The 13,886-nt window shown below is 40.2% G+C and overlaps 1 protein-coding gene across 2 annotated transcripts in view; it reads left to right on the top strand.

Annotated features, from left to right (window-relative positions):
• The window catches only part of fto (FTO alpha-ketoglutarate dependent dioxygenase), a 168,804-nt gene that overhangs the window by 151,561 nt on the left and 3,357 nt on the right, over nucleotides 1-13,886 (top strand). For both annotated transcript variants that reach the window (XM_017458768.3, XM_017458767.3), the window contains exon 9: nucleotides 12,671-12,811. In XM_017458768.3, the coding sequence (XP_017314257.1) occupies nucleotides 12,671-12,811 (141 nt within the window). The remainder of the gene's footprint in view (nucleotides 1-12,670; nucleotides 12,812-13,886) is intronic.

Genomic DNA, 13,886 nt, shown 5'->3' with positions numbered 1-13,886 from the left:
AAAGAAGTTATTTCAACTCTTTTATTCTCGCGTTTAATTTTTAACATAATGGAATTATTTTTCTTTTTAAAACAAAAAAAAATGTTAACTGGTGTCTGAGAATATTAATATTATTAATGGGGGGGAAAAAAAACAATTAATTGATTCATGCTTCATGCCCCGGTTTAACTTTTAACTAATTTATTTATTGCTTCATTAATTCTAAAAAAAAAAAAAAAAAAAGAGAAGAAGAACATTATCCTTTTGCCACGATTGCAGTTTTCTTCCGTTATTCTTGCTAACATATAACACACATTGAGGCACTGTGACACACACTCTCTGCTGTCATATTAAGCCAAAGGATTGTGTGTCCAGAGCTAACGTTTGTTTTAGCGTCGGATGATTTCTCACCTGGAGCAACTCGGGTGTGGAAGAGAACGTCCCGGTCGTTCATCTTCACTTCCTCTAGAGCTCCGTTCACGTATCAGTGATGGCCAATCTTGTCTATTTGCCTTTACCCTAATCCTAACTCTTAATGTTACAATCTGTGTTTGTTTGAACGCGGGTCGTAAATTAGGCGCGCTTGACGTCTGGTTCGCATTCTTTCCCTGGCCTGAGGAGAAAGATCAGAAAAGGTGTTGAGTAATTTGTTTCTCCTGTAACAGGAAAATGGACCACCACCTGGTTTAGAGAGCTCAAGCTCTCTCCTGCTACATACTACACACCGCCGTCCTCTTTTATTACCCCAATTATGGAGGCTGTTTAGTAGCCACCTTGCTGCATGTGTGTGTGTGTGTTGGGTCGGTCGGCATCTGGTTGGAGTAGGACCCACGCACTCGCACGCCCACTCCAGCCACATCAAACAGCCTGAGGGGAGTGTGAGTGTGCTGGGTGGGTCTCCCTCCCCCCAGCATCTAGATTGTTGTGCTGACCAAAAGTGCACTGATACCACAGACACCCAGACTTCGGAGACATTAACTAGGAGACGGTGTTTCATGTGGTTTAATAGAAACTCGTGCTGTGCATATGGAGTTAGATCTCCCTGTGTAAGCGGCTCACCCGAAAGGTAGCTCATTGTTACGAATAAAAGCGTCACCCTAACCACCGCCATCACTCTGGCGAGGGGGAAGAAAGAAGCAGTCTGCTTTTTATATCCGCTAAATAAAGGAAACGGCTGATCATATGGTCGTTTTATTAGGGAATCATAATGAAAGGAACATGTGTGACACGTTTGATGTGTCACACGCAGAAAGCAGCGTCAGCACAGTCCTGAGACAATAGAATGTGCTGGTGTGATACTGACTAGAGTATTCACACACATACACACACACACACATCAGTAGACCTGAAGCTGTTAAACCATCTGTCATATCTCGACACTGTCATCACAGAATGGAAAATAAATAACAATATTGTCGTGTAACAATTTTTTCATAGCCTGTAGAATTTTGGGGAGTGGTCAGTGAATGTTTTTCCTTGAAGCATTTGAAACGTTTCGCACAGCTCGAAGGCTCGAGATCGAGTTAGTTGGATGAATTGTCATGTCACGAATGTCAGGCAGCGAATCGCAGAATATCGCACTCAGCAACTAGGCCACTTATTTTTGACTTTCTTATTCTTTACTTTACCCTAAGGTTAGGGGCGGGGTTAGTATCAGTGTCCGAACCTTTCCTTATAAATTCACTCGTATGTCCCAATGGTTTTTGATTTCTGACATCAAGCTTGTTAATATTAATATATGTACATGAATTAAATTATTTATTTATTTTTATTTTGCTCGGTTATTTTGTGATAATTGAGATATTGAGATAAGCTCAGTTCATATATGTGTGTGTGTGTGTGTGTGTGGTGTCTGGCACCAAGACGTTAGCAGCAGATCCTTTAAGTCCTGTAAGTTGTGAGGTGGGGCCTCCATGGATCGGACGTGTCTGTCCGGCACGTCCCTCAGACGCTCGATCAGACTGAGATCTGGGGAATTTGGAGACCGAGTCAACACCTTGAACTCTTTGTCATGTTCCTCAAACCGTTCCTGAACAGTTGTTTCAGTCTAGCAGGGAGCGTTATCCTGCTGAAAGACGCCACTGACGTTAGGGAATACCGTTGCCATGAAGGCGTGTACTTGGTCTGCAACAATGTTTACGTAGGTGGAACATGTCAAAGTAATTCCAGGACCCAAGGTTTCCCAGCAGAACATTGCGCAGAGTATCACACTACCTCCGCCAGCTCACCTTCTTTGCATAGTGCATCCTGGGACCATCTCTTCCCCAAATAAGCGATGCACACGTACCCGCCGTCCACGTGATATAAAAGAAAACGTGATTCATCAGACTAGGCCACCTACTTCCATTGCTCACGTGCCCATTGTAAGTGCTTTCGGTGGTGGACAGGGGTCAGCGTAGGCACTCTGACCGGTCTGCAGCTACGCATCCCCGTACGCATCAAGCTGCGATACACTGTGTGCCCTGACACCTTCCTGTCAAATCCAGCCTGAACTTTTTCAGCGATTTATTCGACAGTCGCTCTTCTGTGGCATCAGACATGACGGTCTAGTCTACAGCCTCAAGATATTTAAATAAATTTTACTGAAACAACCCAGACAGGTGTTCTAGGACTCCGTGTTGTTCATGGTCTCACGCTTGCAAATTTGTAAAAAAAAGAACTATTCACGTGACTCGGTTCTTATGAAAAGTTACGAAGGTCGGGGCAAGGTCGGGGCAAGGCCAGCGGTCGTGCTTTCCTGATTTTATTTGTACAGCATGTGAAAATTGGATGGATTTTTTCCCCCTGAGATCAGGTTACAGGACGTCAGTGTTAGGTTGGCAGTGATGCTGACAGTTCTGCTGTAGTCTGTTAATTAGATTTATATTCGTTTTATTGGACTCATTGGTTTTATTTTTTTATCTGACTGTTTACAAAGAGCTGTTTGAAGGGTTCATGCCGACATGTTGTCACATAACTTGTTTTCTGCACGACTCATTTAATTGCATTCCTGATCAAAGCGTTAAATACACCCAGCCGCACACCTGCACTGGAATGGAGTTATGGGGAAAGCAACTGTGTTCAAAGAAATCCAATTTCAAAGACATTCACGCAGTGTACAGTCTGAATATACCAACTATTTATTGTTTTAAATAAGCATGGACAAAGTACCGGGAAATGATACTTAAGTGAAAGATATAGATAATAGTGGTGGCAGTGGTGGCTCAGTGGTTAAAGGCTCTGGGTTACTGATCAGAAGTTCAAGCCCCAAGACTGCCAAGCTAGCACTGTTCAGTTGTATAAGTGAGATAAATGTATGTCGATCTGGAGAAGAGCGTCTGCCAAATGCCATAAAAATAATAGCTTAGCAATGTCTTGAAATGATCCTGAAAATAAAACATTTTTTTTAAATGTGCTCAGGTGAAAGTTTCTAACTGATGAAATGATGGTAATGTCATGTTTTCATGATGTTTTCATGACACGAAGATGATTTTTGTGTGAAAGCAACGACGCCATTTTCCCAGAAAACCTCATTATCTAGAATTTCACTTTCCGCCGAGCTACTTACATTAACTACTGCAATTAAACTCGGCATTAAACTGGTTAATTATAGCCACCGCTGTTAGCAAATTAGCGAAACTTACCTCGGCACGATTTTTCATGTTAGATAGCACGTGTACCTTCTATTGAGGCTAAGAAGACGGCTAATTTTATACACTGTTTTTGCTCACTCCAGCATATTGACGCATTTTACCTGACGTAAGACCAGGGTGCATATCCTCAAATTCAACGCCGCAGTCTGGTGGCTTCTCCATGTCTTGCATGAGAAGGTCAGAGCAGGTCAGATGACGAGTTGGCCTGAACTACATTGATGAAATTGATTCGATGCTGAACTGAAATGTAAATAAAAATGTCCTGGAGCCCATTGGATTGATATGTAGCATAAGTTCATTGGCTTGATGAGAGTAAAAGAGACCTTCATGAAGTACTTTGAAGGTCTGAATGAAAATGTTAAGAGTAAACATGAAGAGAACATGAACTCAAGTAAAGTGTAAATATACCGGAATAATGATTGTACTTCGTTACTATACCTAAGGATTTTCCGCATCTATCCTGATGAAAACATCAGTACCCAGGCTTTTCGGACGTGGCGTGGCCTCTCCTTAATGTGGTGATCAAACAAGCCCATTTGAAGCAGTGGGTTTATAAATGACCTAACCCAATAATCCTTGTCTCCCATCTGCGTGTCTCGCATTTCCTCCCCATCCCGAACCCCACATTCATCAGGGTAATTGGTCTGCGTTGAAACACCGATGTCGCGTTTAAGTGCATTTCCATGCTGTTAAGAACACGCTGGCTCCGGAGCAAGTGCCCGGCGATGCCATTTCTAGATCTGGAACAGAGATGGAGCCAGAAAATCGTAAGCGTTAGAGAAAGGGGAAACGAAAGCAACGAGGCGACAGGAGGCGTTAATCATTTTGTTCATTTGTAGATGTTTCTTTCTTTGTAGCGTTCGTTCCTTCTGTTCTTTTGGTTTCTCGTCTGTGTGTCTGGAGCGCAGGGTTGACGAGGATCGATGGAGAGAGCATTACAGTAAAACGTATTGATCAGGCAGAGGGCGAGCCGGGGAGATGGCCAAGTGATGCAATGCTTAAAGGAATTTATCCTCTGACTTCTGCATTAACCTTCTATTGACTGCTTTGGCTGTCCATAATTAACACTCACTTTAACTAAAGTGGTTAGTTTCAGCACTGAACCCGGACTCTGTGAGTGTGTGTGTGTGTGTGTGTGTGTGTGTGTGTGTGTGTGTGTGTGTGTGTGTACGAGAAATTGCGAATAAGAATAAATGGAGGACAATGGGAATGGAAATTCAAGTGCTATATGTATATTTGTGTGTGTGTGTGCGAGTGTGTTAGCGAACAGGCGAGCCCCAGTGGGCCCACAGGCGAGAGAATCATAGATACCCTTCGCATTAGCATGCTATTTCAGCAGGTCTGGCACTCGGGCTATAGGGTTTCGGGGCAAATTGAAATGAGCGATTGTATTGCCAATCTCTGGTGAATGCGGCCCAGGCGGGAGAGGCTCGGCCTGGATCTCTCTGAGGTTAATCTAGACAGCATCGTACACTTGACACGCTCTCTGGTTTCGACCTTCCCTGCTTTATTCAATGTGTTTGTTTGTGTGTGTTTGTGTGTGTGAATGAGGTTTGATTCAAACCTGCATTTATTTGCATATTGCCTGGTGAGTTATTCAGAAAGGTTGTAAAAGTAATTCTCTATGATTAAGGGTGTGAATGGGTGTCAACAATCATCAGTCATTATCTTGCTATGATATTGCTTCCCTGTTATTAAGGTTGGTATGATGTCTGTTGGGTAATTTCTGGAATGTTGTGACAAAAGTATCTAGAGGTCTTCCATCACGCCGGATAAACACCTGCGTGAACATTTTACATAACAAATGTTAATTATGTATCACGCAGCCTTTGCCTCTGTCGTCCTTCAGTTCATAAATATACTGTGTTTACGTGCGAGTGTGTGATTGTGGACCCAAGCTTGCTCAGGTGTCTAGTGTGTGTCGAAGTGAGCCATCATTGAGGAATAAAACACAATGAGGTGTGCGGTTATAGGACAATAACGAACGACGGAGTAGTATGATAAAGCGGCGTTATTGCTACCACCCTGAAGTTGATCATTTTCCAACAACAGACCATTTTATTCCTTTTACACAACAGCAATTTGCCAGCGTTCATCATTTTTGCTTATTAAAGAATGGTGCCGTAATTTCTATCCGTTCATAGCTATGTGTAATGTCTTTGAACCAGCTCCTTAACTCCTTTTATCTCTTACAGTATGCAGGCTATTAGCCCTTAGCCTCAATTTTTCTTCTCTCTTCAATGGCAAGTAAAGTTCTAGCTTTACCTCTGACTGTTACTGTTCCTTCCAAAAATATGTTTCCTTGCAGAAAATTTCATCATGTTTCGGACCAAGCACATTAATATAACGCTTGTAGTCAGAACTACAGTCAGAGCTGCTGTTCTAGAAAATGAATCGACACCTTCTGACCAGTCAGATTCGAGAATTCGACAGCACTGTTGTATAATTAACATGAACCAGCTACAACATTCTGAATGAAGACACAGTAAGTAGCTAAGGAAGTAACCCGTGCTTGGAATAATCACTTGCAAATACGATTAATACCAACATAATTAATACCTACATGAACCCTCGACTATAAACGGCCGACGTGATCTAACGTCTTAGTTAATATTCGCCCTAGTTAATTGCCAGAATTCGTGAAGCTGAATAAGGGAAGGGTGGGGTGCAAATATTTACACCCACACGCCTGGGAGCAGTTAATTATCAGCGTTTACTAGCTATCTGTAATATAATTTATGCTAATTTGTATCGACTCGTTTGGAATTAAGGCGTAGCATCAGTGAATACTTGCTGTTTTAACTTGCTTTATTGTGTTGTAGTTAACATGGCTTATGGTTCAGTAATTGATGCTGGAATGTATAGTTTGCTTATGTTAAATGTTAGTTAATGGAGGATGAGTTATTGAAGGAAGAATATTTGAATGTTACAAACTAAATTGGAATGTTTGAATGAGATCCAGCGTTTTACGATAAGTCTGTCGAACGTGTTTGCACGATGTTGCACGGATCTTCTTGTACCTGTTTACATCGTGTATCGGTTTTCTTCTCAAATATATTTTTTTAAAAAAAACAACAACAACTAAAAGTCTGTCCTAGAAGTGACACTTTCCAGTACTCATGTTTTTGATGCTGGATATCAGATGTCGTTTTATTGAGTATATAGTGCGCAGTATGTATATATGTATACATATATATATATATATATATATATATATATATATATAAATAGTATAATGTTTCAGATTAAGTCTTTTGTTTTGAGTGTTTTGTCGGAAAATGTAAGATATGCACAGTAAGAACACCGTGTAGTGCTACCACTAATGTTATTTCTGTCTGTGGCAGTAAAGAATTATAAGCTCGTTAATATTCAGACACGTTCTAGTACTCGGACTCTTAAAGCGTTCAAATTTGAAAGCCTTTTTTTTTTTTTTTTTTAAGGAGCCCGAGTGTGTAAGATGTTCTTGCTACTTCCTGCTACTGTTACTGCTTCCTCTGACTAATTCTCCAGTTCGGTAACTGATGAGCTCATTTCAGCACACACTCGTCTCCAGCCCCAAGGTCACCTAATCATATCATTTATGAAGTGATGCGTGGCTTTATGGTACTTAGCCCATGTTAACAGATGCTGGTATTAAACCCTGATGTAAAGCATGGATGATGTATGGACGTTCCATGTTTTAATCGCTATCTTCAGCGTGTAATGCTGTAGCGATCGAGAACGTGCAGGCTGAGACGCAGCACTTAAGAGGACAGACACGGCACCATTAAGTGGCCCTTACAAAATATATAACCGCAAATAGTGGCCGAGAGGGGCTGTCCTCTGACCGCTTAAAGGTCTCGATCCATCCATAATACACAGAGAGGGAAGGAGAGATAGTGTGTGTGTGTGTGTGTGTGTGTGTGTGCTGTTGGATGCAGTGGAGTGCAGTGTTTCAATGTGTAAGACTGTCAAGATATAGATTTTTAAGCTCTTGTCGAAGAATATATCAGAATTTTATTTATTGAATTTATGTATATCTGAAATTATTTGTTTGTCTTTATTTATTTATTTTTCTGTAATATTGATCTTTATAAAATCTACATGTCCCCATATTGACACTAATACCTGAAGTTATACATCATAATGAAGCAGTTTCCCATAGAACTGAAGCTTGCTCATGCATTCGTTCATTCGTCCGTTCATTCGTCCGTTCGTTCATTCGTTCATTTGCTCATTCGTTTGTTCATTCATCCATTTATTCGTTCGTTCATTCATTCGTTCGTTCATTCGTTCATTCGTTCGTTCATTTTGCCATGATTTATTTATTTGTTTGTTTGTTTGTTTGTTTGTTTGTTTATGTATTTATTTTTTTTTTTTATTTAGTTTTTTTAGTTTTATTTATTTGTTTGTTTAATTGAATGGTTTGTTAGTTATGTCATTTATATCTATTTCTATTTATTTAGTTTAGTTAGTTAGTCAGTTAGTTAGTTAGTCAGGTAGTTAGTTAGTTAGTTAGTTAGTTAGTTAGTTAGTTAGTTAGTCAGTCAGTCAGTCAGTTAGTTAGTTAGTTAGTTAGTTGGTTAGTTAGTTGGTTAGTTAGTTGGTTATTATCCTAAAATATCTATTTCTAATGATAATTGCTGCCCTAATATCTAATTAATTATCACACATTATTTAAGCACATTATCACTGCTGGTGTTTCCAGTGAATACAGCGTGTACAATGTGAGGAAGAAGTTCATTGTAACTGATGAAAGGCAAACAGTTCTCTCAAATGGAATCAGATTTTTGGTTCCTACTGAGTGTTTTGTGTACTTTGCCTCTTTACGGAGCCCAAATGTCCCCGTATTGACAGTAATACATGATCATTTTGACATTATGAAGATATTATTTATTTGGCTGGACCCCAACATCTTCTTTCTTTAAATTTAAAAACGGCTTATGGTTGGTTCTTCAGTACACATGTGAATGGAAATACCGGTCAGTAATTAGACCCTGGTTTGCTAAGATCACAAATAAAGGGAGCTAATCTGATAAACTGTACACAGTTAATGGGTGTGTTTTGATCTACAAAGAATAATTGCATGAATGATGCAAAGTCGATGAGATAATAATAGGTTTTTTTTTTGTGTGCGTATGTGCTCATTGTTCGTGGTAGTGGTGACGAGCTCAGATCTCAAAGAGCATCCCGGAACAGCAAAACTGGAATTCGCCATATAATTGCCCTTCATCGTTACTCTGTACTACTAATTAAAGGATTAAAGGCAGTGAGACATGTTGAAAAACTCTTCAGAATACAATACGAACGCAACATCAAACACAGGAGCGTCTTCACGGGATCTTTAAATGTTGTCCGAATCAGAGGTGTGAACACGCAGCAAATATGCTGCTGTGAAAAAGTATTTGCCCCCATCCGGACTTTGACTCGGCCACTCCAAAACTCATTCAGAGGTGACCTTACTCCTACATCAAGTTGCCCAGGTCCTGAAGCTGCAAAGCTTCCCCACACCATCACACTACCACCACCATGCTTGATCATCGGTATGATGTTCTTTTTTTCTGTAGTTCTGTGTTTGTTTTACGCCAGATGTAACAGGACTCCTGTCTACCAAACAGTTCCAATTTCGACTCATCAATCCACAGAGCATTCTCCACAAAGGTTTGAGGATCATCAAGGTGTGTTTTGGCAAAATTCACACCAACCTTAACGTTCTTCTGGGTTAGCGGTGGTTTTCACCTCACCACTCTACAAAGGATGCCATTTTTGCGCAGTGTCTTTCTGATAGTGGAGTCATAAACAGTGACCTTTACATATGTAAGAGACGCATGTAGTTCCTTTGATGTTGCTCTCGGCTCATTTGTGACTTACTGGATGAGTCATTACTGTGCTCTCAGAGGAATTTTGGAAGATTGCCCACTTCCAGGAAGGTTCATTACTCTGCTGAATTTTTCCATTTGGAGATAATGTCTCTCGCTGTGGTTCTTTGGAGACCCAGAGCCTTTGAAATAGCTCTGTAACCCTTCCCAGTGTATTTCAATCACCTTCTTCCTCATCACTTCTGGAATTTCTTTCAACTTTGGCATCGTGTGTTACAGCGTAAGACCTTTTAACCAACGTCATGCTGTTGAAAAAGTTCTGTTGAAGTGTTGATTTGATGGAACAGGGTTTGCAGTGATCAGGCCTGCTTGCGTCTAGTCCAGCTGAACCCCGTTATAAATGCACTTTCATAGATTTGTGGAATTAATAACTACGGGCTCAAATACATTTTCACACAGATAACCTTTTTTGCTTCAGCAGATAACATTATCGTTCAAAAACGGTATTTTGTGTTTACTCAGGTTGCTTTTGTTTCATCTTAGATTTAGTTTTAATTTCTGAAACTATTTAATACGAGATATACACACACACACACACACACACACACACACACACAAAAAAAACCTTCAGAAGAAATACTTTTTCACAACACTGCATCTGATCTACTTGTACCTGATATACTTCAACACATTTAATACCTGCCCTTCGGTCGTATCGTCGTTCCTGAAGCAAACCTGCTAAACATGTTCTTTTTGCACATGTGAAAGGTCTCGCAGGTGTTATCGAGTTTAAAACTTGTTTAAAAGACGGTGTTTATAGGTGTGTTGGTGTGCATGCATATGAATCATTCTTTCAATCATGTGTAATTTAGTCACCACACCAGAGAGCTGCACTTAACTCGCAAGTGACAGCCAGCTGTTACCACACACCTTTAGAAGGCAAGCACACACAGCCACGCACACGCACTGACGTTCTCGTGCTGCATTTTATGCAAAGTTATTCAAGGTAAATTCAGGTGGTTAAAGCATGACGGGTATGCACGTAAATCAGTTGCAGTGTGATGAGATCAAAGCTGCGTGCTGGAGCTAACCTGTATACCTGGCCAGGTGTTGGTCAGTGCAAGCGCAGGTGTGAGTTCAGCAGATGATTTACACACATTTGTCTCTTGTCTCATGATTGCAGCAAGCACGTTCCCAAGGCATCGCTCCGAGGTTGCGTTGATCCCTCGACACCGTCTTTCACTCACACAACTGTTTACACTTCAGGTTTTTCCCAGATGCCATGAATAAAGCAGAAAACGTTGGGGTTTAAACGTGTGTGCGGCTTATGAAGGGTTGTGACTCATCTGAGAGTTTACACTCTTACACCCGATTAGTGTAAACAGCGAGGACGTTTTGTCCTCTATGACTAAATATTCTCTCGACTGAGAACAGTCTCATTGCCAAAAGATACAAACTGGGGAAATGCCTTAGGAATCCTAACAGAAGTCCTGAATCGGCAAAATTCCTCATAATTATATAATCATCCGCCGTGACCGGGCCGAAAATTCATTTCGTTTTAAAAATGAAAACGAGCTATCGGAGATAAATAATAGACGGTGCGGTGGTGCGATGTCGTGTAGGAGTTACTGTTGCAGTCCTAAAATTGATCAATCACCTTTAATATCACAGCCTGGAGAGTTTTATCCTTCTTATACCAAAGCAATTTGTCGACAGCTTTTAATATTTTTGTTAATTAAAGAATGCTGTCATTTTGTATTCGTTTATAGGTATGTTTTATGCCTGCGAAACAAGTGAGTTCCTGTTTTCACTTACACTATGATAGCTGTAAATAGTTGCTCCCTCACTAGCGGGTCTATTTTTCTTTCTCGAATGTTACACAGCGCTGACACCGGAGACTCCTTCTGAGTAAAAAAAAAACAAAAAAAACGAACAAAACCCAGATAAATAAACATCTCTATCCAGAAAACGTCACTATATCGATGATTACTTTTAAAATAAATAAATAAATGTTTATTATTTGTCTCCAGCATACAAGTCTTAATGTAAGTTATTCCAATAGAAACGATGGCTTCATCGTAAACTAGCGAATAGCTAACTCTGGTGCGAAGCATCTTTTGTCACTTGAGATAAACCTAAACATAAAGTTATTAGAACGAGTGCTTTAATATAAACCTCGCAGATGGAGCTACGGCACAAAAGAGCATTCTGCTGCATAATGATGTCACGTTTAGCAGGGCATGTGGTTAGTCGTAGCTCGTCTTGTTTTGAAAGCGGCAAATTAGCACAGTGGCTTCGTCTGGATTTGAACGAGTCGACGCAGGTCTTCAGCAGTCGCTCGGAACGTTCATGTCTAACGCTGTGAAAGGCAAGCGACTGGTCAACCAGCGTGTTACTTAGCACAACCATCGGTGTTTTCATGAAGACTTCGACTGAACACAGAGCACTGATGGCGCCAGTCGTTATTATGCTAATCGGTGTAGCTTTTTAATATAACCAAAAAAATAATAATAAAATGTAATAATACCTTATTTTCAGTGCTTACTAAGACCCTAGAAAGACTATGTGTAAAGTAATACACAGAAGTACCACCGTATATGTTATTGATTGAGATCGTTTGTAAAAAAAAAAAAAAAAGAAAAAGAAAAAGAAAAGTGTTCCACGTTGACGTTCCTACATTCTGTCTGAGCTCTGAGAAGATGCTACCGTCAGTCAGTGTATGACCTGACACACCCAAACCCATGAATTAGGTGAAACATTCTGTTCAGTTTTGCTCTGTCAGAAGTTTACATAGCACTGTAATTAAATTGTAATTACGGAGATTTATTTATTTATTTTTCACTTAATCCTTCCCTTTATAATTCATGAATAATATCGAACCTTTTGAACCATTCTGACGTCATGCAGTAATGACCCGCACCCTTAAGTGGCCCAAAAAAAAAACCGAACAAAATAAAATAAAATAATAAAACAAATCTCGCTTCCTTTCTGCTGATTACTGTCTTTTTCATATATTGAAACAAGGGATGTAATGATGCCCATAAACGCACACGTCACACTTCATGAGAATGCCGTCCGTTTGATCAAAGCCTCAGCCTACGATACAGTACAGGAGGAAGTAAAGACGTGTTTGTTTTATAATAACGTCGCGGTCTGTACGTGAATGTTCAGTTGGTTAATCGGCAGTTCATTAAACAACACCTTGTTTGTGTGCTTGTAGAGTGTAACCTGAGTGTTAATTGTGTTTTTGGGTGCATGTAGATGTCAGTCGAGCCTGGCGCAGACTCTACCCCCAGAGGAATCGCCTGTCGACCGACCGTATTGGAGCAGCGATGACCCGGACATGCCCCTGCCTTTTGACCTCTCTGACATCATCAGCCGGGTGGAGTCACTCCTCTGGAGGTAGAGTTTGGAGTGTAGCGCTGTTCAGCTTAATGAACTAGCTAGGATCGTGCGATGTTGATTTTTCTCTGCTCCTGATTTAACATTAAAAAAAATAATAAAAATTCAAAATCACCAGTAAATGATTTAATCAGTCAGAACTACTGTTATCAGATGAGCGGTCAGGAACTGCATGCTGGCAGCGGCAATAAAGGAAACAGCTGGATTGTGGTTATTTTTGAAGTCTATAACAGTATTTTTGAGATAATAATTGTACAAATCGGTTGTCTAACGTCCACGTGGCCGACATTTTGTGTCTTATTCTCCTTTCTGCACACATCTGGGGAAAAACAGTATATTTAATCACTGTCTCATTTTATCGTCATTAACATTATTTGTAAAACATTAGATTTGACATCTAGTTAACTATATACTGATGTTAGCCGAGTCAATCATACATTAATCTATTACGTTTCACCGTAATAAACTCAACACTCAACAAGCGAAGATGCATGAGATGATAGCAAGGGGGCGGGGCTACCATTCGGTTAAGGTTAGGGTTAACCCTAACCCTAGGGTCAGATAATATTATTCAAAATAGATCATTTCAGATGAACATCTTTTAATATGTTCTCTCATCCTCTGTGTTTATTACTGACGAAAAAAAAAAAAGCATGCTTTTGATTGATAGCGTACTTCAATGCTGAATTGCTGAGCCTCTTGTGCAACAAAGGTTGGCAGGTGTGATCGTAAACATTACTGAAGTATATGGAAGTAATCTTGTTTAGAGAGGATTAAATTGTTATATTGCGCAAGCCTCGAATGAAACTAACAGCTTGTAATATGTTTGGTGTAATGCCCAGTTCCATGTCATCAATTGTTTATTCATTAGTCCCAGAGAGAAGACACCCAGATAAGTATCAAACTACAATAAAGACAATAAACTACACCCTAATATAAATCAAAAGCATCGGAAAACAACCTAACCAGAACACCGATCCAACCGCAGTACTTCTTGCATGCAAATTTTTTCTCTGCGTGCTTTCACTTCCATTGACTTCAGATACTGTCGCACTCACATTCTCCTGCCACCTTG

Source organism: Ictalurus punctatus, chromosome 27, assembly GCF_001660625.3.
Source record: "Ictalurus punctatus breed USDA103 chromosome 27, Coco_2.0, whole genome shotgun sequence".
NCBI classification, from domain to species: domain Eukaryota; kingdom Metazoa; phylum Chordata; class Actinopteri; order Siluriformes; family Ictaluridae; genus Ictalurus; species Ictalurus punctatus.
Note: the sequence above shows the minus strand (reverse complement) of the source record. Positions and strands in the feature narration are given on the sequence as shown.